This window comes from Equus quagga, chromosome 14, assembly GCF_021613505.1.
Source record: "Equus quagga isolate Etosha38 chromosome 14, UCLA_HA_Equagga_1.0, whole genome shotgun sequence".
NCBI lineage: Eukaryota > Metazoa > Chordata > Mammalia > Perissodactyla > Equidae > Equus > Equus quagga.
The window spans coordinates 15,578,857-15,606,540 of record NC_060280.1 but is presented as its reverse complement, the minus strand read 5'-3'; the positions used below and the strand labels follow the sequence as shown (position 1 = coordinate 15,606,540).

Sequence of the window (27,684 nt, the reverse complement as noted above, 5' to 3'; positions counted from 1 at the left end):
GGGCAGGGTGGAGGTAGGAGATGGGATAATTAGGAGTCTGGTGCCGCTGCTGCCTAATAGTCTGTGAAAGGAAGTGGTAATGTGCTAGAGGTGACGATTAATCCCCTGGCAGAGTGTAGGTAGTTTGGACGGGTTGGCAAGGAGAGGAGACCCGTTAGGAGGTTACTGCAGTAATTGTACAGGGAATCCTTCGTTTAGTCTTCCATGCATGTCCTTCTTGAGTCTAGAGGAGGGAGCATCTCCCAAGACAGGATCTGCTGCTGTATGAGAAGCTCCCATTTCCGCCGAAGAAAGCCCTGGGTAACAGTCAGGGAGGCCCTCTGAGGAACTGAAAGGATGGCAGATGCCATGTGCTTAAAGACCTGAGAGGACCGTGCTGCCAGCCCTGACTTACAGGAACCCACGGAAAGGGGAGATGGCTGCAGCCACGGCAGAGTGGGACCAACTGCAGATAGTAATGACTTGTGTGTGAGCCAGCTGGGAGGGAGCGTGCAATGTAGCGCATTTCCTCTAACTTAGAGGCTGAGGTGATTATGTGATTACACCCACGCCCTGCACTGAGCAGCAAGGACTCTGCAAGGAACACTCGAGAAACCCAGGAGCAATACTTTGCTTCTATTTCTTGTTTTCCAGCTGAGACAGGTTCTATTTTGGATCAGAGCATAGTCAGGAGAGAAAGCAGTTGAAGCCTTGGGTGCTTAGAATAAAAATTTAACCTTCATCTTTAGAAAAAAAAAAAAAGTGTATATCTTAGTTGGAGATTTTATTAAATGGAATGACAGTCATACCATTTCACATATCTACTATCATTCATTTCAGACCTAATAGTGGTGCTTAAGCTTTTCAAGGTCAGGAACCCCTTTGAGAAGCAGATGAAAGCTATGAACTCTTAACCAGAAATATGCACTTGTGCACATCACATGGGATTTCATCATCCTGAAACCTGTCTGCAGACCCCAGATTAAGAACCCCAGGTTCAGTAAGCCTTGGCTGCATCCTCTGCTAGGTTCCAGGCATGTGATGATGAATAAGACACAGTCTGGGGCTCGAGGGGCTCACAGTCTGCTGCGGGTTTATAGATGTGAAGAAGTCGGAGGGGAAAGCAAAGGGCACTGACCAGCTGTTTAACTGCAGGAGACGTTATACAGGAGAATCAGGGTTCAACAACATTGTGGAAACAGTGAGCCTGTCAGTTGTCCCTTGACTAGTAACACCCCGGGTGCCAATAAGCATATTACGAAGTGCTGAATAACGTGCTAAGGGTGATTGAAAAAAAGTAATTTTTCAGGAACATCAAAGTCCGTGTTTCTAAGAGAGTTTCTTAGAAGTTCTAAGAGAAAAAGGTTTTTTGGCCTAAAGATGTGTTGTGAGATATTGCCTTCCCCCCAGGCTCAAGGATTAGACATAGATCTCTTTGCAAGGTTAAGGAATGCCGTAGATAGTTTAAGCCAGAAGGAGGAGCCTGTTAAGGGTCAAAAGATGCTGAAAAAAATATTGATAGTTTGGTGTAAAACAATTACAGGAAACGAGACATGGTCCTGTTCACCACCCAGAATTGCCTACCTGTCAGAGCTCCCACAACTGGGACTACATCCTGCAGCCTATTTATTTTGTCCATGTGAGTTTATTTAAGACTTTTCAACAGATGACAAATTTCCAGCCAGTGATCGAGCAGGGACCCCTAAGGGTTTCCACTGTTTCCTCAGCCTCGGCTTACAGGCATGTGACAGCCTCCTCCAGAGAAAAAAGAATATTTCCCTCACCTGTGTTTTCCTGTCAAGCTCCCACCTGCCGCCCTCCTCCTTTTGCAGACACGTCTCTCTTCACACTGGAGTGTACTTGCAGGCCTGCTGCTTTCTTCCTAGTCACTGTGAACAGGTGCCTGTCCCCTGCACCCCATGGAAAGTTCTAGCAATAGCAGCACAACCTCCCACCCAACAAATCCAAGCCCTCTTTTAAGGTCTCATCCAGAGTGTCCTTCTCCAAGACTCTTCTGATCAAGTATCTCTACCCTACTCCCACCTGAGTCCTCCAGTGGCTTCCCAGTGCAATCTCTTGACCTGGTATACAGGGTCAGCAGAGCCCGCTCCACCCTGCCTTTTGAACTGCCCTCTTCTCTGCTCCTGCAACACTTTGTTCATACCTCTTTCCATTAGTTAGTCATACTTTTGAGAGCAGTATTCATTAAAAAAGTTAACCAATAGGACCAGCCCCAGTGGCCTGGTGGTTAAGTTTGGTGCATTCTGCTTTGGTGGCTTGGGTTCGGATCCCAGGCCTGGACCTACACCACTTGTCTGTTAGTGGCCATGCTGTGGTGGTGGCTCACATAAAAGAAAACAGAGGAAGATTGGCAATAGATGTTAGCTCAGGACAAATCTTCCTCAGCAACAAAATAAAACAAAAGAGAAAACACTTGACCAATGATAGCTTTAACAGATAGAGGTTTATTTTTCTCATATAACAAGAAGGCCCGAGCTAGGTGATTGCTGGTATTGTTTCAGCAGCTAAATGACGTCAGGGCTAGAGCCTCTGATTTTTCTTGGCATTTTCCTCATGATCACAAAATGGCTGCCTTGTTTCACACATTGTGTTTGTAATCAAGGCTGAAAAAAGAGGGACCGGCCAGAGTGGATCATTAATTTCTTTTATCTGGAAAGCAAAACTTTCTCTGAAGGTCTCCCTTCCATCTTACAAACCTCCCTTTATGTTACTCCCTTTATGAGGCTGAATGTGGGTCACATGCCTCCTTCCCCAGCTGCAAGGACGGCTGGGAAAGTGGGAGCAGGACCATCATGATTGGATTACCTGATACCACCCCTCAAAAAATGTGAGCTCTGCAAGCTTGGAAGATGGCAGGAATGGATATTGGATAGACTCTACTACTTGCTATGCAGTATTTTGATTCATCAGATTACATATCTCTCTTTTATCAAGCTGTCAACTGTTTGGTGTCACACACACTGTATCTTATTTATCTTTGTATCTCCAATTCCTAACACCGCTTTGTGGCACCTACTCTGTTAAATAAAAACATGAGTAAATGAATGTCTGTCTAGCTTTAATGCCTCTCACATACAGATTAGTTCTTTTAAAACGTAATCCAATTTTATTCTTTTCTTTTTACATCTCTCTTATGATACGAAAAGCAATTCCTCATTGTTAATTTTCCATTGAATTTTGGAGGGATAAAATTTAAAGTGCTAGAAAAATAGTAGTGACAAGATGTATGATAAAGATTAGGTCTGAAATCGGACAATAATAAGAGAAAATGGAACCATGATAAACTTGCTATCCCCAGGGTCATTCTAAGAAGAAACAAACTGAGTGCTGAAATTAGTTTTCCTCTAATTTTTGTTAAAATCAGAACCAGGGCTTTGTAGATGATATGAATCAGGAGCATCAGAAATCCAGTGACCATACAAGGTTGGGAATGGATTGTAGTCTTGTTAAGAATCTTACTGACCTCTTAGCCAGATTCCGGTCATAACTTAAGCTGCATGTGTACATGCAGCACCGTGTGGAGGCGATGCCCGATTCAGGTTGAGATGTCTGCTCAGAGCAGATGGCTTTGCTTCTGAGGCCCAGGGATGGTGGACGTACCAAGGATCTCTTTTTGGTGTGCAACTCTAGCTGCTGCAAACAACCCATCCCTGCTTACAGACAGCCTCTGGGACTCCAAGTCCAGCTCCACTGCCGTCTTTCCAAGAAGTTGTCCTGTCAGGCCTCACTCCGACCAATAATTCCCCCGACTCCACCTCCACCTCTGCCTCAACCCAGCCAGAAATGGCCTTCCGCCTCTGAGTCACCGTAACACTTGTAGATGATTCTCCAGTTGGGGTTGTAACATGCTCTGTGTTCTGAGAATCATTTGGGAACGTCTGTCTTTGAGTGTGGCAGCTTATCGTAGGCATAATGTCTTTCAAATGGCATGAACTGGCCCTCGTCTAATCCTGTCACACCATTTTGTTACCAGACTCACCACCAACCCTGGTGGATTATATCAACATCAACATCTTTGTTTAATATTACTAAGTTTTGCAAAACATGACCATTGGGGGAAACTGGGAAAAATGTACAATATCTGGTATTTCTTAAAACCGTATGTGAATCTACAATTATCTCAATACAAACTCTAAAAATAAAAAAATTCTTCCTTGCCCCTTTTGCCTTTTGTTTCTGTCACTGGCGTCTTTGATCCTCCCTGTGGTCATCGGGGTTTGTCTACAGGGCGTCCGTTAACTTACCTCCCTCTGTCTCAGTTTTCTCATTTGTAAAATAGGGATAACAGTAATGCCTATTTCATGGGGTTGTTGGGAGGATTAAATGAGTTACTATTTATGAAGCACTTAGAAGAGTGCTTAATCGTCAAATAAACAAAAAATAAATAAAATATCTTGTACTCAACTTCCTCTTTCTGCCCCAGATCCAGTAAGTTACTAAGTCCTGATCAATTTTCCTACAATGTGTCTCCTAGATTCTGTGTTTCCACTGCCCCTCTCCCAATTCAGACTTTCAGGGCTGCCGTTATTGCTTCTTGGAGATTTGCCAAGGCAAAGTTAGTCGGTCACTGCTCTTCTGACTCCCATGGCTCCTCCATTCTTGCGCTCAACATTGATTTCCTGTTTCCTTTTCTGTCTCTGTCTTTTCCCCACTGGACTAGGAGCTTCTTACTGGAAGGTACCATCCCTTATTCATCCTTGAATTTTCAGCTCCTAATAAAGTGCCTGACAGAAAACAAGTGCTCAGTCAATGTTTTATGAATGAGTGATAATTCAGCAGGAGTAATCTCCTAGCAGCTACTAGAATTGCCTCTTTGCAACAATGGTGGACGACCATGCCAGTCTCTGAATCTGTAGCTTTGTGATCCCAAGCGTGGATTGGGACCTTACTGTTGGGCAGCCATGGAGTTCTCATATGTGTTGTAGATAGAGCCTTGCAGACAAGCCTTCACTTTTCTTCTCTCATGAGCACATTATCATGGGCTGCCAGGATACCCGGTAACTCCTGGACACAGCTCCATGTCCTGAGATCCACCTAAAGCCATATAAACGATTGGCAAGAGTCTGGTTCATGGAATGCACCCAGCCTCTGTAAATATTTGCTGATTAATGTGAGACCATGATCAGGTTAGCACTTGGCCTCCTTGTGAAGTGAAATAAGGCGAATAGCCTCAGTTCCTAATGATATTACCATCACTATGACTAATATTTTATTCATGGGTCCTCCCATAGAGTTGTTCTTTCATTGGTAGAAGGAAGATGTTACTGGTCATACACTGGATCACCTCTGTGGAAAATATCCCTGAGATCGTAGGCAAATTTTGTAAAGTATTCCAAGAAATGTTCCGTAATAGGGATTTTACTGGAATTCGGAAGAAGGTTGGCAGAAAGAGTCTGGAGACCACAAGTCCGAGCTTCATTTTGGCTGTACATTTTCGCCACCTGAAACAGCCTGAGCCAAGTGGCACCCTCACTGCTCCCTCCACAAGCCAAAGAGACAGACCTGATATCAATCATAATAATAGCTCTTGTTTATTACCACTTTGATGTGCCAGGCACTATGTGAGGGCCTGGGGACTTAATGACAGCAGCAATCATGGCCACCACGTCCTGAATATTTACTTTGTGCAACGTGCATGTAGTAAGGGCATGACATGAATTATCTCTACGTGGCAGTGAGCCAGCGGCTGAGGATCCCTGTGTATTTTGTCATTTCATGGCCTGGCCTCTTCCGAGTCCTTCAGTTGCTGAGGTCTCCCACTCCCTTTTCCATGAGAGCAGGGATCCCAGGCCTTTCCAGCACTAGACACAAACCCACCACTTAGCAAACTCTAACTTCACTCCCACAGGCAAATTCCTCAAGGAAAAAGAACAGCAAATGAGTAAACCCTTCAGACAGAAAAGGGCCGAGCATCTAGGAGATTCAGATGGCGTTTCTGAAAAGGTTCTGCTGTAAGTCTAAAAGAAAACTTTTGAAATGATTAGTAAGTTATTTGGAACCTCAATAGTCCAAAGTTTGAGAGCTAACGTCCTGAGAAATTTAATTTAGATTTCCCTAACACGCTCACGATAAGAGAGCATCCAGTATATCAGCCTGTAAACGCTGTGCAACAGCCCTGCCAAACTGCAACACGGAACGGGGGAAATTTGTCATTTTGAAATGTTCAGGGAATTCTTACTAACAGCTTTCTCATCTTGTAAAGCTATTATTTTTCTGAACTATAATATGATTTATAAATCTCAACTGAGTTTTATGCTTTTGATGGGGACAGACTCAAAGTGAAATGCATTTTCTCAGAATATAAAAATTCTCTCAGGAGTTGACCAAATGAGGAACAAAAAGAAACATCTTTTGCAACCAAGTGCACCAAAGTCTTGGTCTCTGCTGGCATATCTGTAGGGCAGTGTTGGTCTCCTCAGAGTTCTTGGCTCTGCTTGACTCTCTTCGCACTCTGCACGCTTTCCCTGGGTGACATCAGCCACTTCAAAAGCTCCCACTCTTCCTTCTGCCCCAGTGACTCCACATCCATACTCCCCACTCCTCACATCTCTCTTGAGTTACAGGTCCCTTTGTCTAACGACCCACTAGACATACCGCCATCATGTCCTACAGACAGCTCAATCTCATATTCTCTCCTTTTCCCCAAACCATGTTCCTTCTCCTTGAATCCCCATACTGCAGTGACGCTAATGTCTATAGAAAGGAGTAAGATAAAGTTCCTGCTCTCAAGAAGCTTATAATCTAGCCCAGGAGACAGAGAAGTAGATAGGCACTTAAAATACAGGTTAAAAAGTACTGTGGTAGGAGCAGCCGAAGAGGTTGTGGCTCTCACAGGAAGAGCACCCAGTCAAGGAATCAACCTGAAGGAAGTAACATCTGAGTTGGGTAAGAGTTAGCTAACTGAAGTGTGTGTGTATGTGTGTGTGTGTTGAGGAGTCACGAGGAAAGACAGAAGGAGTCCCATGGACAGAGGCCCAGGGGCATGAGACGGTGAAGAAAGACATAGGATACAGCTTGGATAGAGTGCTCAGGAGGATTGGATAGAGATGAGACCAGAGCACCAGGGCTGGATCAGAACTAGCCCGTATTCCACATTTGATCTGCACTGTTTGAAATCCAGAAGGCGTGATCCAGAGCGTGGGCCAAGCATGGGCGTAGAGATGTGTGCTCAGTCTTTTCGTGGAGAGCTTCAGGTGGTCACAGCCCAGGCTCCAGGAGACCCACCAAAGTATCAGTTCTCCACAGTGTTCCCTTGAGATGCTAAAATAGATCCAAGGAAAATTCATTTGAGGTTGCATTGCATAATAATACCTACCTCACGGGACAATTATATTTTTTATAATAATCATCTTTAATCCTTACAACCACTTTGAGTGTAAGACAGATCGTGGACTTTGGAGGTAGAGAGGGCAAACTTCAAACCCTTGGGCATGTTACTGAACCTCCCTGCCGCTCAGTCATCCTCGGCTGTAAGATAAGGGTGAAAATGGCCACAAACCCTCATCTTAAGCCCTCTAAAAACAAGAGCATTCTGGTAAGTTTGCTAAACTTGACCTAAACTGACATGAAGCTATTTATAGTTTTTATTTATTCTCTTAGTATGAATATTCTTATATTTTGCTGCAGAATATTGATGTTTTTGATTATGGGGATGATAATGGCGTATTACCACCTTAACTTTCTAATATATAAAAAACTCTGAATCCAAAAATACATCTAGCCCAAGGCTTTTGGATGTGGAATTTGAGGTCCTGTGGTGTATGTGAGGCATAAGACATAAAGATAATGTACAGAAAGGGACTTCCCAGCACAGCAACTGGCACACGGTCAGGGCTCAGGAATGACAGTTATGTAAAAGAGGTGTGGGCCACCTTAGACTTTGTACAACAAGGCGTGAAGGAATGGAAACATCTTATATGAAATACATGTTTTCTATCTCTGGTCCCCCAAAATCTTACGATCCGACTTTTGGAAAATTTGGGTGTAATTTAATTTTTCTAAACATGATCATGCTTTCAAATCACAGGCTTTGCTATTGTTCTCATATTCACAGCAGGAGGAATTTGTTACAGATGCTAGCAAAGAAAGGTTTTTGGAGAGGAATCAGGACAGTCAAGGGCCTGGTAGAGGGGAAGAGTTGTTCAGACGAGGGGCATATGCTTCACAAAGTCTGGAACCCAGTGCGCATGACATGAAATGGTGACAGATGAAGCCAGAGGGTGTTGGGGGGAAACTTTATGAAAAGCTTTGAATACCATGGTAAGTTTGTACGCAAGAGAATTTCATTGAAACAAAATTTTATTTGCATTGGAGCTCTGTAACCACACATCAACCCATTTTTACTCTATGGCCCAAGCACTCTCTTAAAAGAGCAAATCTGATCCTCTCACTCCTCAGGACACACTCTTCAAAGATGTCTCATCCAGCTTGGAGTAAAATGCCATCTCCCTGCTGGCCCTGCCCACCCCCGGCTCCTCTCACACCACCTCCCTGGCTTATCATTCATAGGTTCTCCAACCAGCCATGACCCTCCCTACCTCAAGGAATTTACAAAGGATGCCCTCTCCCTTGCTTCTCCCTCCCACTTGCCTAGTTAGCTCCTACTCTTTCAAATCTAAGCTCAGCTGTCTTTCCCACGGGGAGCCTTTCCTGGCTTGGTCAGGACCCCCATGTATACTTTCCCACACCATAAGAACTTCTCCATTCAGTACTTAATGGCGGTTGTGTTAAATGGTTGGCTGAGGACTTAGTTGTTTAATGCTTTCTCCCCACTCTTCTGTCGACTTTGAGAATGGGAAGTGGCCCCATCTGTCTTGTTTGTGACAGGGTCCCTGGCCAGGGTCTGGCCACTCAGCAGGCCTCCAACCACTCTGTTGAAAAGACACCAGCAAATACAACAGGAGGACAAATAGGGGAGGAGGCCACTTTGGCTGAAATGGGGACGGAGACTTTGGCTGAAGGAATAATGTGGGGCCTGGGATACTTCCCCCTAGGCCTTCTCCTTGCCCTCCACAGGGGTCCCCGAGACACTTCTTGGCAGGGACGCTCTGAAAGCACTGTGGGAGGGGATGGGATGCTCCGACTAACAAAAGGCTCTGTTATTTGGCTTTAGGGTGAGGCTGAGTGTTCTCTGGGCCTGGGGAAACTTTCTGCTTGATGGACGATGGAATGGATAGATGATCAAAGTAACTTTGTGTAGACAAGAAGCATATTTCATTCATTTGTTTCAACATCTCATCTCTTTTGGGTGGGGACAGACTGTAAAAGATATCTTAGGCTGGCCTGAATTTTATTCTTTTTGCAAGACTGGGTATAGAGTAGACATTTCTTTGGAAAGTCAACTTGGCCTAGGCCCAGACCATGGAAAACCGCCTCTGTACTCTGCACATCCCTGCACACATGGGCCTGTTACTGGGTCTGAGATCATGTGACACAGGGCAGATCCTGTGACTCTATCACTCATTCAGTATGATCAGCTGTGATGGAGTCAAGGGATCCCTTTATCTGTTAAATAGGGCAAATCAAAGTGAAAATTACCTTTTGACTGAGCGGCATTGCTGAAGAAAATCAATAGAAATGCCCGAGATCCATTGGCACCGTCTCGATGTTAAGTGTTGTAGACTTTCCAATTACTGGAACACTGGGTTTCAGGATTCAGCCTCTGCGGGGCCAGCTGAAAGTACACAGCAGAGTGGGTTACAGGAGAAGCAGCGTGTCTGTGCAATCCTAGATTAAAGAGAAAATATGTGCTGGCCAAACGTAAGTCATTTTTCAACCTCAAAATATTCTTTCCAAATTCTAAGATCCTGTGTTTGACAAGTTTAAGAGGGAGCTATAACAGCTGAAGTTGTCTTTGTTCAAAATGTAGGAGACAGTTTCGTCTAGACTTTCAGGAGAGATATAGAATGACATTTTCGGAACAAATCAAAATATATTTTTAAATTCCTTTTTTCCCCTTCAAGACGAGGGTTTGACATACTTCTCTGATTTGAACATGGTTGATCTATAAATGGCCTCAACAGTTTGATACAAAGCTAGAGTAAAATGAACCATTGAGAAAAGTTATTGAAATTGTTGTTAGCTCACTTTCTCATCTTTATAATAATATCAGCACCACCTCCACCAACACGATAACTGGTACTTATTGAGTGGTTTCTAGGCATGTGCTGAACTCTTGACATACATTTTATTTAGTTCTCAGAGAAATTTCATGAGGTAGGTATTATTATTAACACCAATTTTCCAATGGAGAAACTGAGGCACAGAGAGTTGTGGTGACTCACCCAAAGCCACACAGCCGTAGGTGGACAAGCAAGGATCTGACATCCCTAAATCTGCCCTCCTCACCACGGCACTTGTGTCTTCTTTCCCCACAGGGCCAGCATTGTACAGAAACGCATCATTTATTTTCAAGATGAGGGCTCTCTGACCAAGAAACTTTGTGAACAAGGTAAGAACGTGTGGGTGGGAGAGGGCCAGATAACCGGAAGCTGGCTCATTCAGTCTAAGCATCCAGCCGCAGGAATTGAGGCGATTGGACTCTCTGAGTTCCTCCGCGTTCTGCTTCCCCACGCAGCTCCGATTTTTAATCTGGCTGTGTGCTGTAGATAATTGGATCCGCCTTAAGCTCTAATTACTCAGCTTGATTCCCTGGGTAGGAGATAATGTACCTTAGATTGGTGCCATCATCTTCTTATTTTTGTGAAACAGTGATTATTCTGAAGAGGTTCCTTGGAATAATTCACAGGACTTAATTAAGGAACGCACAATTGTGTACCTTTAAGAAGTCTGTAATGATTCTCTGGAATAATCACCAGCACCTGGGTGATGTGGGGGGATTTTTCTCTAGGGAAGATGGGCAGGAGATGGGGATGCCAAGGGGGCATTGACCTTGTGATTTCATCACATTCAAGGATCTGGTCCTTGGATTTGCAAGCTCATCCATGCCCTCTCCTTGTTTGAAGGCATTTTCGCAATGGTCATGGAGATTAAGTAGATGGGGAGGTTGGAGCAGAGGCCTGGATTCAGATCCTGCCTCTGCCCTTTCTAGCCACTTGACTTAATGTAAATAAAATAGTACCACACCACCTTGCCACATAGGAAATGATACTTATATATCAGTGTTAGTAATTATCTACATCTGAAAGCTTGTTTATTAATCTACCGTGAAAAATTAAGACCTTAAGTGTCTGAATGTGTTTAGAAGTTGTTAGAGAACTAAATAAAAATAGAAAATGTTCTAAAATTATACAACTTAATTATCTCATTTTTATTCATTTTTGCAGAATTTTTATTGGCATTTAGAGCAATTAGCATTTTGAGAAGAAATAGACCTCTCCAATTCTAGCACATCATAGCTACTACGAAAAAGAAAAGTTGGTAACAGTCTTCTGGGAAAATAATAACAATAGCTAATATTTTTTGAGTGCTTGCTACATGCCAGGCACTATTCTAAGTCTTTCACAAGCCTTAATCATGTCATCTGCACAAACCATATATGGTAAAGACTATTATACCATCCTTATTTTATTTTTTTTTAATTTATTTACTTGTTTTTTGATGAAGATTAGCCCTGAGCTAACATCTGCTGCCAATCCTCCTCTCGTTTGCTGAGGGAGATACCCTAACATGCTTACTCAGGTTAGATTGGCTAACACTGTGCTTATCTTCCTCTATTTTTTTATGTGTGGGATGCCTGCCACAGCATGACTTGATAAGTTGTAGGTCCGCACCCAAGATCCAAACCTGGTGAACCCTGGGCCCCCGAAGTGGAGGGGGCGAACTTAACCACTATGCCATCAGGCTGGCCCCCTATAGCCTCCTCATTTTATAGATGAGAAGCCTGAGGCACAAGACGTTTCAACAGCTCACTCAGGATGATACAGCTAGTGATAGAGAGCAGGGTGTGAACCTAGAAGCCAATGCCCTTAACCTCTGCCTTTCTATCAAAGGGACTACCTCCCAATTCAGCAGCTTGCATGGTTACCTTTGGTAGACAAAGCATAGGTCTCCCTGTAGCTGAGCTAGGGCAGAAACTAGGTCCCACGTGGAGGACTGATTGGAGAGCATGGAAACAGCAAAACGGCAAAGAGTTGGGTGCCCTGCATTTGGGTCATACCTGCCACAGGGGCTAGAGAGCTGGAACCTGTGGGCCAAGGCCCTTGTCAGCTTCCAGGTGGGCATCACCACACATGAGTTTGGGGGCTTTCCTTTCCTGTAGTTAATTGTCCGCAAGTTCACTCAGCCTTTCTCCAACCAGGGAACATCTCAACTGTTGAGGCTCTTGGTTCCTAAAGGACAATCCCATTCCTACCCCGCCTCCAGGAGACGACATTGAGGTCCCGTGGGTTAGAGTTGTGGGTGTTCTGGATCACACATTTAGAGGCCACCTTTTGGTCTACACCCACAGATGGCCAATCACAGCCACTGTGGTATTGTTTTGTTAGGTTGATTGCCAGAGGACAGCTTATTTCCCAGATTTGAGGGTTCTTAGGAGACACTTTGCTGTCACCTCCATGTACTGACCAGCAATTGTTAACTAAAGTGCGCTTTCCAAAGCCTTAGTCCTGATGTTGGGGGAAGTCATCTAAAATACGAATACGCTAAAATTCTGCAGATACAACGTCAATAAAATGGCATACAAATCTCTATGGGTTCTCAGTTCTGAAGCAGAGATCCTATCAAATGACTAAGGATGCCTATGTATGAAAAAACTACTTCCCAATGGCAGCTTTGTGGATGAAAAAAGGCCCAGCAGGACCATCCTGGGCTGTAGGATCTTAGGTGCAGTTGCAGGTGATCCCCAGAGACAGCAGACTCCTGAGGAAATCCATCACTTAGCAAAGCAGATTACATTAAGAAAGTCTTTAGTTTACAAGCATAGAGCAAAGGGGTTTTTCTTAAGTGTATATGCTCCTTAATTATCTTAGCTCTTTCATTAGGGTCTTTGCATTCTTTGCTTCTTTGGTGAATCAAATCACATCTATCAAGGAAGAGGAGAAAGAAACTCGTGCCTGTTATTTTTTTCCCAGTTGAAGCTCTTAATCCATAGGGGGAAAAATTAAGAACTGCACAGATAAAAAGCAGTTGGGTGTAGAAATTTGGGGAGAGGGCTGCTCAGGAGATGCTGCACTGCCTGAAGTTACCTGTATTTGCAGTCCTTGCTGTGGATAGAAGCGAGTTAACACTTGTTATCCCTGCCCTTTGGAAACCTGGCTCATTTTCAATAGGCTTTCCCTGGTAGGAACCAGTATGTCTGCTTTTAGTTTCAAACTTAGAAATTTATTTTTTAAAGGGAAGCTTATTTTCCTTTGGAATTCAAAAGGCTTATTCTCAGTGTATTCCTTTGACCTCCTGGATATATCTTTAAGTTTACTACCTGTATCTGAAAGCGCTTTTCATAAGGTAAAGCTACCCATTGGCCTTATTTTGGTTCTCTGAGAGATTGTTGCTGCCTCATTTAACAGCGCCTGGTAGTTAGAATTGAGACCCCAGCATGTATCTCTTAGCTCTGAATCGCTTTTTCAAAACTAATTTAGTTTCCTTCACAACATCGTTGGTCATAATGGAAATGTAAAAAGAAAAAATGTTCAGGAGTTACTGATTTAAGCTACCTGTCCTGAAATACATTCAACAGGGCTTGTCCCTTAACTATCAAAGTGGCTCACCCAGGAACAGACCCGGGTTTCGTGCGCATAAGGCAGTGGGGAGCCGGCTCCTAAGCATAGACAATGCTCTGGCCTTTTCCAAGGGTACAAAAAGTAGCCAAACAATTATTTCTATTTTGGGTGGTTTCAGATCTCTTCTCTGGGGCTGTTTAGAAATCCTGGAGCTATGTAAGGAGGTAATTTTTTAAATGCACCATTCTTCACTTGAAAAAGCAAAAAGAGAAACACAAAAAAATTTCTCTCATTGGTGCTTATGCAGATCTGTCCAGCAGAAGGTCTTTCCTGGAGGGTTATAGTGCAGAGATTAAGAGCACGGCCTCTGGGCTCAAAGCTCTTGGTCCACCTGCACCACTCACTAACACTGTGACCTTGGGCTGGTTACCTACTCTGCCTCAGTTTATTGATCCGTAAAATGGGGTTAACCAAAGTACTTACCTCCCAGGATTGCTAGGATTAAATGAGACAATATATGGAAAGGGATCAGCACATACAAGGTCTCTATACAGTGTAGTTATTATTACAATATCCCATACATGTGTCTCCATCCTAGAAGGCAGAATTCACTTCTTCTACCCATCACTGATTTTGCATATTCAAACCAAATGAACTCAGCAAATTCCATAAGGAAAGCCTGTAAAATGATCTTCTTTACACTCAAAAAGATTTTTATATTGTCACTGTTCATTATATAATGTTTAAGAATAAATGTCCAACTTGGAAAAAAAAGGAGCATTTATGTTAGTACCTCTAGAGGAACAAAGAAAAAGCAGTTGAAGCAAGTTGCATCTGCAGTTATTGTTTTCATCTTGCAGGAAGCAGAACAGACTAAAAGCAACAATGCACAGTTAGGGACGGGGCTTGACAATCGGAAATACTGAATTTATTCATGTAATTTCTCTTTCCCCACTTATCAGCTATGCACAGCTAAAAATGGGGGTGGAGAGGGAATCTTGTTAAGTTTTTCCTGGCTGCTTCTATGCTCAGAAGTAAACCTGAACTTATGAACATGTTCCCAAACCCCCACCCTTCCCAGCAGTCTCTGAAAGCTTGATAAGATGTGATGTGACTATATATGCATATCTTTTTCTTTTTAAATAATTTTCAGCAGTCCTTTATGTCTCTCTACTTGTTCTCACTGTTCTCCTTCAAAGCTGCTCCTTCTGGTCCTGGCAATTTGGCCCCAGAGAATATTTCTTAGAGAAAACACACACATGCATATGCCTCTTAAAATACGGTGGAGAAATCTTGTTGTGGGTGGGGTGGGGAAACAGATTCAGGCCCAGAAAGGATAACTGAGTGAATTTTATCCCCCGTTTCCCAAGATAGCCCCAGTCCCAGATATTCTGCCTTACTGGTCCTACACATCTCCTCACATTAGTAGAGCAGAAGTTCTGGTTTTTTTATTTGCAAAATACCGTTACCATACTTAGAGGTATATAAAGTTCATTATAGCCCAAGTACTGACCTGGTTCTAGGTGTTATTAATCAATGAAAATGGCACCTCATCTTCTTTTCCCAAGCATTAAGGACAGGACGAGACCATGATGGTGCTGCCTTATCAATGACCCACGTTTGTTTCCTAACTTGGTGACTTTCCTGACTGTTTCAGATTCCACGTTTGATGGGGTGACTGATAAACCAATCTTAGACTGCTGTGCCTGTGGAACAGCCAAGTACAGACTCACATTTTACGGAAACTGGTCTGAGAAGACACACCCAAAGGATTACCCTCGTGAGTAGAGCAGCTGCCGTAAGGGTTGGGGGAAAGCGTATTGCAAAGTTCTTCCTCGTCATGGGATATACTTGCTGAAGTATGAGAGGTCTGCTCGCTCTTACCAATTGATTCATGAAACTCACATTCCCACAAAGTGAGTTCATTGAAACAGGCAGATATAATAGTGGTATGCTTCCAGCTTCTTTGCATAGCATTGTTCTAGGCATTTTCTTATCTCTGAGTCACAAAAACATTCCTGAGGTTATGCTGCTTATCTTCAAGTCAGACATTTGGTAACTTCAGTCCTCCTGAAATAACTCTATCCATGAATTATACAATAGACCTATTTGTGCTGGAAATATCTGGCAAAGGGAGCTGGTCTTGACTACACAGACCGAGGTCAACAAATATTCAACATCCTCAACCACAGCAGGTGTTAGTAATCTATCAGCATACCCTGTTCCTACTGGTTCCAGATGCCACCTTAGAATCCTTCATGACACCATGCTTCAGATAGTCAGTCCCAATCCAGGAGAGTTGTCAGGAGACCCCAGACTTGCTGCTTGGGAGTAGATCCTTAATCAAGACCCTAGCAACTCCCTTTTATCATATAATTGTCTCAACAAACACCTTGCATGTGCCAGATACTTTGCTAAGCTCAAGAGACATAGTAGTGAACCAAGAAAGACACAGTCCACATTCTCCTGCAACTGAGAGATTAGTGGGGAGACAGACACTAATCAAATAATCACACAGAAAGATGTGAAAATTGTAGCTATGAATAGGGGACTTACCATGTGCCAAGCATTTTTACATATATGTCATTTAATCCTCAAAATGACCTGTTTTTGTGGATGAGCTCATTGGAGATCAAAGAGATGTTGTGATTTGCCCATAGTCAGATATAAGTAGTGCAGCCAAGATTCAGAAAGGGATTTTTCAGGCTCCTTGTCCTGCCTCTCATTTGGATTGTCTTTAAGAACCAGCATATCCCATTCTCTAACTGTGGGTGGCAGGAGATCCGTGTGTGGCACTGAGCATGATTTTCTGTTCATTGTCTGTTTTATTCTTGTTCATTTCACTTTAGAGTTGCCACAGCTGGGAAAGAACAGAGGGACTGGGAGAAAGAGATTAAAAAGAGGGATTTGAGTCAGTCCCAAAGGAAGGGGGAGCAAGGGGTACATGGTTGGGACTTAGAAGACCCACTTAGACCAGAACCTCCATGGTCCCCAAACAGCCCACCCAGAGGCGACTCCAACTTTTCTTGGCAGATCAAGAGCCCTATTGTTTAATTTTACCCACATGTAATCAAGGCTTGGGACCGTAGTTCATTCTTCTGACTCTGGGATTCAGCTTGATCTGATTCAGCTGCTGTGGGAGACCTATGTGGACAAACTTGGACTCTGCCTTGGGGGGAAAAACCACTTGGAACGAGTATGATGGAAAAATTTCCTTCAGTGCCTTCCATCCACTAATTCAGAGGCAATAAAATGTGAGGGGCCCATTACTCATCATTTGTAATCCTAAGGAGCTTCTTGCCCTTTTCTATTCTGACACTGTTATTTCCCAGAATTAAAAAAAAAGGCACAGACCATTGTTTCTGGATCTTTGGGCCAAATCAAGTACAAATCTATACAGAATTTCTGTGGAGTTGTTGGGAGTTTCTTAATAAATATAGCAGACATGAGTTCCAGATCCCCCAGGATTGTCAGATGTCAGAGTGTGTCCTAACATTTGGTTGCAAAAACTTGGTCACTATCTACAAAAGAGTATCTATCACATCATACTGTAATTATTTCTTCAGGAATCTTTCTTCCCCATCAGACAGAGAAGTCCTTCAGGACAAAAGCCACAACATGCTCATCCTTCATTCTTAGTGCCTGGAAGTGCCCGGTGCCCTCCCAAGTACTGCGTCCTGATCATTGAATGCAGAGTGGCATTCACCATGACCTGGGAGCAGATTTCTAGCCCACATCTAGTCATGATGCCAACACTGAGCAGGGAGTGTAGGCCAGACCTTCCTTGGAGGTAAAGGGGTGTACTTGTACACTTGGGGGGCTGGAGCCAATTGGAAGGGCACAAAGAAGGTCTAATCAGGACTTTGAAAATTTGATGTTCATAAAAGCGAATTCTACCCATCTTAGGTAATAGATAACTTTCCTTTTGCTGCTCCAGGAGTGATTTTGTCTTGATAACCAACCCTTACCATGAAGCCTGATTAAGCCATGATGCTTCCCGACAATAGTGTAAACTGACAAATGCTGAGTCCCTGTCTCGTTAATTACTCATCCAAAACACTACTTTTTCTCCAAGGATCTCAGAACAGCGATTCTCAAGCTTTTTAATTTCAAGACTCCTTCTACACGCTTAAAAATCATTGAGAACTCCAAATTAATTTTGTTTATGGATTGTGTCCCTCAATATGCGCCATATCGAAGACTAAAACAGAAATTTTGAAATATTGCTTATTAATTAATGTCAAAAGTGACATATAATGATTTAGCAATAATAAACTCATTGCATGTTAGGACATTTTATGAAAATAACCATACTGTCCCAAACAAAGAAATTTAGTGAGAAGAGCATCATTGTTTTACAGTTTTGCCAATCTGTGTGGCTTAATAGAACACACCTGGATTCTCATATTTGCCTCTACATTCAACCAATTGTGGTATATATTTTTGGTTGAAGTATATGAAGAAAATTCTGTCTTACACAGACATGTAATCAGAAAACGGAAGAATATTTTAATAACCTTTTCAGATAATTACAAATAATCTTCTTTTATATTACACCAAAGCTCTGTAGAGTTTTGTAAATTTGTAAATGGTAGTTTCTTAAAGCATGATTACAATGTGGTATATGAAACCATCTCAATGAACTTGTACTCTGTTACATTAAAATATATTGTTTTATCTTGCACTTTGAATGGATTTTTTTACAAATGAATGATTTTGTAACATCATACACTGGTCATTTGGAAAATATTGGTTTACTGAGTTATGCAGATGATCCAAATGTGGAGACGTTTCATTATACAATATCAGAAATCACATTCATTAATATTACTTCCAATCGCATCAGAAAAGTGTTTAAGTATTAGAAAGCTATCATGTTCACAGTAACAGATACAAATTTGCCAAAATTCTACGATTTGCTTGAAAGGTCAAATTTTATCATTGGCGACAAATACTGTCAGTTGTTTTCCTTGAAGTGATAGGCTCACTTCATTTTTGAGAAAATGTCTGCCAAATTCTCAAGTCTGAATGGCCGTAATTTGTCTGTCATTTGTTCTTTCAAGTAAAAATGATGTTTTATGAAAATAAAAGTGTCTAGTCCAGCTTGTACCTCAATCAATTGCTTTTACTCAAAACAATCATATTACTTCAGTATATTACCAGAAGTGCCTCATGCATAGTAAAAAGATGTGCACTCAAAGGTACAGAGATTAATAAATAAAATTAATAATTTTTATTGTTTCATCAAGGACATTCTTAAGTGAAACTGACTCTTTTGGTTGTTGTTTGGTTGTTTACTGTGAGGAATACACTGACTACTAATACAGTTCAAGACCCCTGCCTCGGTCCACACTGACTGCCAGCAGTTTTACTCACCAGCTTTTGCCCCATCAGTGTTAATGTCAACACATGGCAAAGACAAATTTCGTCTTAGTGTTTATTCTGAGAATAGTTTTTACCTCACAGACCCCCTTGAAAGGGCCTCAGGGTCTCCAGGGGTCTGTAGACCACACTTCGGGAATCTTTGAGATGGATAAGATAGCAACCTGAGTATCTGCCCTCAGTTCTCTTTGGGTCACTTGCTGTTGAGAATACACCTGGGACTTCTCATGGAGGGTTGGACAGCACCTTCGTGCTTTCAGCCCTCTCTTGCAGTGGGCCACGTCTTCAGGTGGCTCTTCTCAACCACTATACAAAATTGTTTCTTCCACATGCTGTTTCTGGGGTTCCCTCTCTTGAAGAACAGAGCACTCTCTGCATCCGTAACACTTCTCTCTCTGGGAGGGGTGAGGTGTGATGAGATAAAGAAGGCAGGAGGATGGCCTAAATGACCTCTGGTGTTCCGTCTCTATTGCAATGCCGTAAATCCCTGCTGGCCCTCTGAAAATTGTGAAGTCTTTCTGAAACACTCCCAATCAGGTAGTTTCTAGAAATCCATTTTAAGGCTGGATCATGCAAGTTTTACCTCCTAATTTTATAAGTGAAAAAAACCTGAAGCACAAAGAAGTTAAGGGCTTAGATCACATAGCCAGAGTGTCAGAAACAAAAAAAAGCTCAGATCTGATTCCCTTCTGCCTTCCTCTACGGGCTGTCACGAGGCAGTCTTCTCTCCTCTGCAGTAAAATTAAATACCTTATACACAAAGCATCTTTTAATACCAAATTCTGAACAGCTTTACCCACTGTACAGAAACCAACTCTACAGAGATCTTAACCGAGAAGTCAGAAAGAGAGGGTGTGGATTTGCTGCACCTGAACAGATTTTCGGGACCCTGGAGTACTAGGAGAAGTGTAAGACCCCCCAGTGTCTGTCCTCAGCACCTGGAGTCTGCAGTGACCACCGGCAGTCCAGGAGCTCGTGTTCTTTGCAAGAACACAGTGACTAGGCAGTGTTCCTTCGTAGGCATGTCCCAGGGGTTGGAGACATGCCCAGTCTTTGCTGGGGGGCTAGGAGTTGCCTAATAGATGCTGAGTCTCTTCCACCCCGTAAAGACTCTGTAATCTTCCTTGACAATGCAAACTGCATAACTGCCACCATTTTTAATAGAGCATCAGTTTTAATACCATTTAACAAACACTTATTGGCGAAAAGAATATTTTTTCCAAGAGCCAATTATCTTTTTCATTGGCCAACACATTGCCTAAAATATAAACATGGCCACTGGGAAAAATATTCTGCAAAGTCAAAGTTAATTTTACAATGGAATTCAGCCATCTTTTCCATTGGGTCATTTAACTGAAAACAATTATTATTAAACCCAGTCACATGAAAGACCATCACGTTAACACTTGGCCATACTTTCTTTTCCTCATATGTGTGAATACACCCATACACAGAGTTTCTAACATCACATTTGAACATATTATGTCCTACTTTTTACATTTGATTTTGTTTCCATAGTCATAATTTATTATATCAGCTTGTTCTAAGCATATCTAACTGTTCTTTTGTTGAGCATTTGGGTGATGTCAGGTCTTTGGCTAACATAGAAAGCTCTGCAATAAACAAACATTGTACATGAAGTCCTCTTCCACCCTTCCTCCTTCCTTTGAATTATTTCCTTGAAATAATTTCCCAAAAGTAAGACAGCTGGATCAGAGGATATGGACCTTTTTTGGCTCTTAAGACCTTTTGCGAGATTCTTCCTCAAAGCATTTGTATCAGTTCACCATGTTACAATAATGAATAAATATGTCTGTTTCTCCCAGCCTCCTCAGCACTCAATTTAACTTTTTTGTTTGAATTTTGCCAATGAATGGTTATAAACATTAATTTTATTTTAAATTGGCATTGGTTTAATCACTAACACATTTGAATCTTTTTTCATGTTTATTGTCTTTTGCCTTTAAACCCGCTAGAGTGTTGGCAGGAACCAAGTGTGAATTTGCTCATTATCTCCCCAGGACCTAGCTCATTGTCACATTAAAAGCCTCTCAATAAATAATGTTGAATGAATGAATGAGAAGCAGTTACAAAATGAGCAAGGAACAGAGTAGAGGGAGGTGAGCAATGAAAAGCCACTGAAGAGGTTAGAGCAGGAGAGAGAGAGGACCTTATATGACTGCTGAGTGGAGAGCACATTGGATGGGACTGGTGGTGCCTGGGTAGATGGGTTAGGAGGATGTTGCGGTGGTGGAGAATGGAGGAATTTGAAATATCTTTTAGAGGTAAATTCTGTCATGGATTGCTGTGGAGGAGTAAGAGAGAGAGGCATCAAAGCTGACAAGCCACGTTTCTGGCGTGGAAATGGAGGTACTCTTTCATCTTAAAATATTCCTCAATATTATTGTCTTTCTATTTTTATAAATGATTGTGAAATCATTTTATCAAGTTCTCTAAAGGATCCTGTCAGAATTTTAAGTGCGATTGCATTAAATCCTCAAATTACTTTGGGAAGAATTGTGAGCTTTATAATATTTACCATGCTCAGTTTCTTCCCAATTATGAATGAGACCACTTGTGGGTTTTCTTAGCCCAGTGCCTAGGACAGTGATGAGCCACTTGTGGACCATAGGCCTCTCCTCTCGATCTAACTTCAGAAACAAAATTAAACATTCAACAAGTGATAATCGCACTCCCTCCTACCATCACTGGGAAATCCCTCCCCACGCTGAGTAACTGCCTGCCTCCCAGCTGTGCCACCATCAGGCTGAGTCATGAACAGACTATGGCACCAGGAAATAGGATTTTGTACCAGGCACATGTGTCGTGATACACCATTTCAGTGAAGGAAGGGGCTAAAGAGAAAGAATTAACTAGCTTCTTTCCCCTTTTCCTCCTCCCTTCCCTCCGCCTCTCTAAAAGCCTTATGGCAACAACTCGCTATTTTATGCATTAGGAGTCAAAAAGGAAAGTGAATAATCTAGTCTTCCAGTTAAACATGGCAGGTTGAACACACACATTAATCTCTGATCTGTCCTCAACTCCCATAAAGATAATATTAGATGAATAAAAAAATATATAAGCCCACAAAGACAAGAAAAGAGGAAACAAGTCCATATTAAACAACAGCACCCAAATCTGGGGACATGGTCAACAGATGGACAGGTAACGACTATCTTAGCAGAAGAAGGGAAGCTGAATCCCAAGTACGTGCAGAGAGGGTGGTGCGTAAGAACCAAGCCACTTCATTGTAGGGAACAAGGAAAGGCCTCAGGAACCAAGTGCTCAGCACAATGAATGAAAAAGGCCTTGAACAATAATGGGGTTTGGGACAAACCTAAAGGCATCCAGAAAAACAGGCAACAAATAAAGGATTGAGAACTGAGGGACATCAGACCTCTTAGAGCAACACAAAAGCTACAAAACAATGGAACAGTGTCAAACTCCAGACCTGTGGTTCTAAATTCTTAGGTGAGACATTTTTTGTTCAGTCCAGTGTCCAGGCGGCGGAGACAGAGAGCTTTCTTAGTGGATCACTTTTTCATTGAAACTTTGTCCCTCCAAGGGCCCTGCCTTTAAGGGGGATTGTGCTCCAGTCCCCTGGTTTGAGGGGCACGCTAATCTCTTATCCCTGTGTGGCCACTGAAGCCTAAGCCTCAGGGCAGCGGCAGCGTCCATCTGAGCTTGCAGCTCAGGTGCTGTCTCCCTCTTTACTTAGACCCCAGAAGATTTCTCTCACTTTTTCTAGCACTTCGAGGTATTTTGACAGGGAGTTTTTGGGGTTTCTATTCTGATCTCCAGATTATTTCCTGCTCTTCTCCATCCTGTTCTGGGAGGGTGACCTCTAGGGACCTCATCCCCTGGGCTCCCTCGCCTGCCTGCTTCCAGGTGGATTTGGCTGGTGAGAGGCCAAGGACAGAGGAGAGTGCCGGCAGGGTCTCTATGGCTCCCTCTCTGCTGAGGCTGCAGGTTGGCGGTCCTCTTCCAGAGGCCACAGCTTCTGTCCAGCCACCACCTCTTCCAGGAACAACCCTCCCTCCTGGTTCCTGAAAATGCTCCCCCTCCTGGGGAGATACTTCAAACTCAGAGGTGGTTGCAGCTCCCCATAAGCTTCCCTTTCCCCTCCTGCTTTCCTTGAACACTGCCATGCCGTTATAAGTTGTCCCTTCATCAAACTCTCCTCTCTTATCTGATTCAATTACGCCATCTGTTTCCTGTGGGACCCTGACTGATTTGGCCATATTTTTAGAAAGTGATTCTTAAACTCTGGACGTGTGTTACTTTGACAGCATAAAAAGCAAAATTAACAAAGACGATAAAGTCAGTTGTCACTATAGGATTTCACCTACATCCCTGCTACACTGCCACCTTCTTTGACTTACTCAGAATCCCTCACTTTCTCCACCACCCTCCCATGCTGCTTCCCTCCCACTGCACTGTTAGGTCCCAGGGACATCCGAATGGGACTCTTTCCTCAGGGTCTGTGAGTAACTCAGATGCCAGTTCAGTTCCCATTCCCAAGGCGTCCATTTCCCTTCTCCCTTAACCACCACTGGGCTCTCGTTCCACCCAAAACACATTCAAAGGAGCAATGTTATAAGTAGACACTTGAATGCTTGCGTGTCAGGTGATTTCTGGAATTTTAGCTAAGAGAACACCCTTTAATAATGGGGAGTGCGTTCACACAGATCGTGTTTCTTGGTATAAACATATATGCAATTTCTGTAAACACTGAGACTTGAACAAATTTTAATTTTCCCTCCGTGATTTCCTTTTCACCATGAAAGCTTTGAAGTTTCTTTCTTGTATACCCTCCATGAAGTTAATTCCTAGGATTATTTTATATTTTTGTTATTATTGTGACTGAGATTTCCAGTTTTCATTATGTTTTCTGCCAGGTTCTATTTAGTCTACATGAATGCTACTGATCTTTTATGCACTTTGATTGCATCTACATGCTTTTATTTCTAAAAGCTTTATCTAAAATTCCTTGAATCGCCTATGTAATCACTCATAATTTGTCTGCAAAAAGCAGCATGATTTTGTCTTTTTTTCCCGATTACTAGTCTGTGATTTCTATGGTCTCCCTCTTGTTCACTGACAAGAACCTCCAGTGCAATGTCAAGTAACAATGGTAAAAATGAGTAGCTTTGCTCGGCTCCTATTTGTATTTAAAATGCCTTTAATATCTCTTCAGGACACTGTTGACTTTTGGCTTCAAATACGTTAAATATAGATGTCTACTTTTAATTTTTTAGTGGATGTTGGATTTTTCAAATGCCATCTAGCACCTATTGATATGAACATATAATTCTTACGAAAGTCTCTTTTTGTGGAATATAATTAATAGTTTTCAATTTTCTAGACTATTCTTCCTTTTTGTGTGTGTGTGAGGAAGATTCGCCCTGAGTTAACATCCACTGCCAATCCTCCTTTTTTTTTGCTTGAGGAGGAGTAGCCCTGAGCTAACATCTGTGCCAGTCTTCCTCTATTTTGTATGTGGGTCACCTCCACAGTATGGCTGATGAGTGGAGCAGGTCCGTGCCCAGGATCTGAACCCGTGAACCCTCAGCTGCTGAAGTGGAGCGTGCAGAACTTTAACCACTGAGCTGCAGGGCTGGCCCCCATTCTTCCTTTTTACAACAGACCCAGCTTGATCATGGGGTGGTTTTTCCCTTTAATGTACATGCATAGTTCTTCTTCTTCCACTATTATATACTATTTGCAAGGCATTATATTAATTGTTTGCATACATTTCCTCAATAATCCTTGCCTTAGCCCTATAGGATGAGTATTACATTCCATATTTACTGAAGATGAAACTGAGTCTCAGGGAAGTTAGCAGTTAGGCCAGTTCATAGACCCAATGTGTGGTGGAGCCAGGCTTTGCATCCAGACCCTCTGACCCTAGAGCCCTTTCTTCTGTGACTCTCTTTTAAAGTGGGAAGCTACCAGGATTGTCTTTAAATTCTTCACATCTATATGCAAGAATGAAATAGGTCTATAGTTTCTGATTTTAAAATCTGCTCTTTATCTGACTTTATCAAGACCATATTAGCTTTGAGGAGTAAAGTGATATTACTACCTACCCATCTCCATTGATAATTGATACTTTGAAAGAAAACCACAAACACTATTTTCCCCAACCTTCATCTCCAAATTCTCTTCCAATTTCTTTATCAATTATTGGTGTATTCAAGTTCTTTCTTTTGTATTTATTTCACAATTTTATTTCTTTTCTTAAAAAATCATCCATTTTATTCAGATTTTCATAGTCCATAACAAACATCATAGAGTACAGTAGAATAATTCTCCTTTATTTCTTGACTAAATCTACGTGTGTTGCCTTGATCTGATAAGTTTTGTTAGCCTAGTAAATAATGCTACTGCTATTCCTTTTCTAATTTCCATACATCTGGTTTTATGCATACTATCATCTCCTTTTATTTCTTTAGGATTGCCCTTTTGTTCCTTTGGTAAATTTTTATATTGCTTATTTAATATGCTGATTTTCCCAATTTGACATTTTTTTTAATTAAATGCACTTACGGCTATAAATTTTCTTCTTGGTAGAGCTCTGAGCCCGTCCTGGAGATTTAATATGTAGTTCTCATTTTCATTGTTTTCTTAATAGAGTACTTTTCTACTTTACCTTCTGGACAGACTTGTTAATTAGCAGAGTCTTTTTAAATGTCCGAGTAGTCAGAGATTTTGGTTTATATTTTTGCGCTTAATTTTGTTTCTTTATTTTGTTTTGGTAAGAGAGTATGTAATAGATAATTTCTGCTTTTTTGTACTTAATAACCTCGTATATATTTATTTTAGGAAGGCTTTTTTCTTACTTCACCTCAGGGGCCAAGGGAAATGTTACGTACTTCATGGCACACGAGATGCAAGGCCCTCTGGCTTTGTTTTTTGTTTCATTCCATTTACCCCATATTTACTGTGATTACTGTCATATTACAATTTTTTATGCCATTTTATTTTATATTTCCTGATTATACCTTTTTTTAAGCTACTTCTTTCTTTCCATTGCCTAAATTAGGTTTTCTTCTGCTGGCTTAAAAGTTATTGGATTCATTTTTTTGTTCTTATGGTGGTTGCCTTTAAGACACATACTTATGTTTATTTATCTCTATTGATTTTATAAACATTTTAATATTTATGTCTTCCCTTGAACAAAACAAAACGTTAGCATGCTCTCAGATTCTTTTGGTCTCTACCATCCCTTTACCCAAATACGCACTTCATATTGACTATTTTCTAGAACTTTATTTCAGATTGTTATGGATATTTTTTTCTTTTCTTTAGTCTTTGCTTTTTTACACAACCATAACTTTACCAAAGTTTTGATCACCCATTGATCTTTAGCATTTCTCTTAGTGAGTATTTCCCACAAGAGTGTTTTCATAGTGGGTCTCTATGAGGCAAACGTCTGAAGCACTTATATGCCAGAGGATATTCTCAGTATGCTCTCACATTTAAATGACATATGGCTGAATATAAGACCCAGGTTTAAAAGCATTTTCTTTCATACAGTAAATGTTGTATTCTTATTTTCAGCTGTTTAGAAATACAATGTCAATCTGATTTTTTGTTTCTGGATGATCTACTCTTTCTCTCTGCTTTTCTATTTCTTTATTGTATCATTGATGCTCTAAATTTTCACTATTAACGTATCAGGTGTGGATTTTTTTCTTTTTGAAAAACAGTTTTCTACTCTAGGAGCTCTGTAAACATGAGGTCTTTCCCCTTCCTTTTATTCTGGGAGATTATTTTTCTTCGAGTAGTTCTCCTTTTTTCTCTCTTTCTGAGCCTCCAGTGACCCAGATCTTGTCACTTCTACCCGTCTTCTTCATGTCCTTTAGGTTTTACTTTATATGTTCTCTCCCTTCATAACTTTCCACTGCCTTTTGGGGGAATTCCTCACTCTTCCTCCCCCATCATTCCTTTCTTCAATGCTAACCCTCCTGCTTTTTATCCCAACTATTGTGCCGCTTATTTTCACCATTGTGTGGGGGTTTTCTGTAATCTTTTATTTTGAAATAATTTCAAATTTATATAAAAGTCGTAAAAATAGTACACAGAATTTGTTATTATCTTTCACCCAGATTTGCAGTTGTTGACATTTTACCACATTTGCTTTATCATTCTCTCTCTCTCTCACTCTATATAATTTTTTTCTGAACTTTTGAGAATAAATAACAGACATCGTGCCTGCTCCTTTATACCTAAATGCTCCAGTGTCTATTTCCTAAGAACAGGGATATTCTCTTACAAAATCACAGTACGTTTATCATTAACATTGATAAAATACGATTATCTAATCTACATACCTTGTTCAAATACACTAGTGGTACTCCTAATGTTCTTTATAACAATACTATACATTAGCAATATAATGCAAGTCACAAATATGTGCCACAAACGTAATTTTAAATGTTCTACTAGCTACATTAAAAAAGTAAAAAGAAGCAACTGAAATTAATTTTAATAATATATCTTATTTAAGCCAATATATCCAAAATTGTATCATTCCAACATGTAATTAATATAAAAATTTAATGTTGAGATATTTTGCATCCTTTTTTACATATTAAAACCCAATGTATATTTTACAGTTATAGCACTTCTCAGTTCAGACTAGCCACATTTCATTTACTCGGTTGCCGCATGTGGCAAG

General features: G+C 41.5%; 1 protein-coding gene across 1 annotated transcript in view; it reads left to right on the top strand.

Moving 5' to 3' along the window:
* SPON1 (spondin 1) overlaps nucleotides 1–27,684 on the top strand; it is a 245,046-nt gene that overhangs the window by 90,384 nt on the left and 126,978 nt on the right. The window contains exons 4-5 of the mRNA XM_046685570.1: nucleotides 10,377–10,450; nucleotides 15,277–15,399. Coding sequence (XP_046541526.1) covers nucleotides 10,377–10,450; nucleotides 15,277–15,399 — 197 coding nt within the window. The remainder of the gene's footprint in view (nucleotides 1–10,376; nucleotides 10,451–15,276; nucleotides 15,400–27,684) is intronic.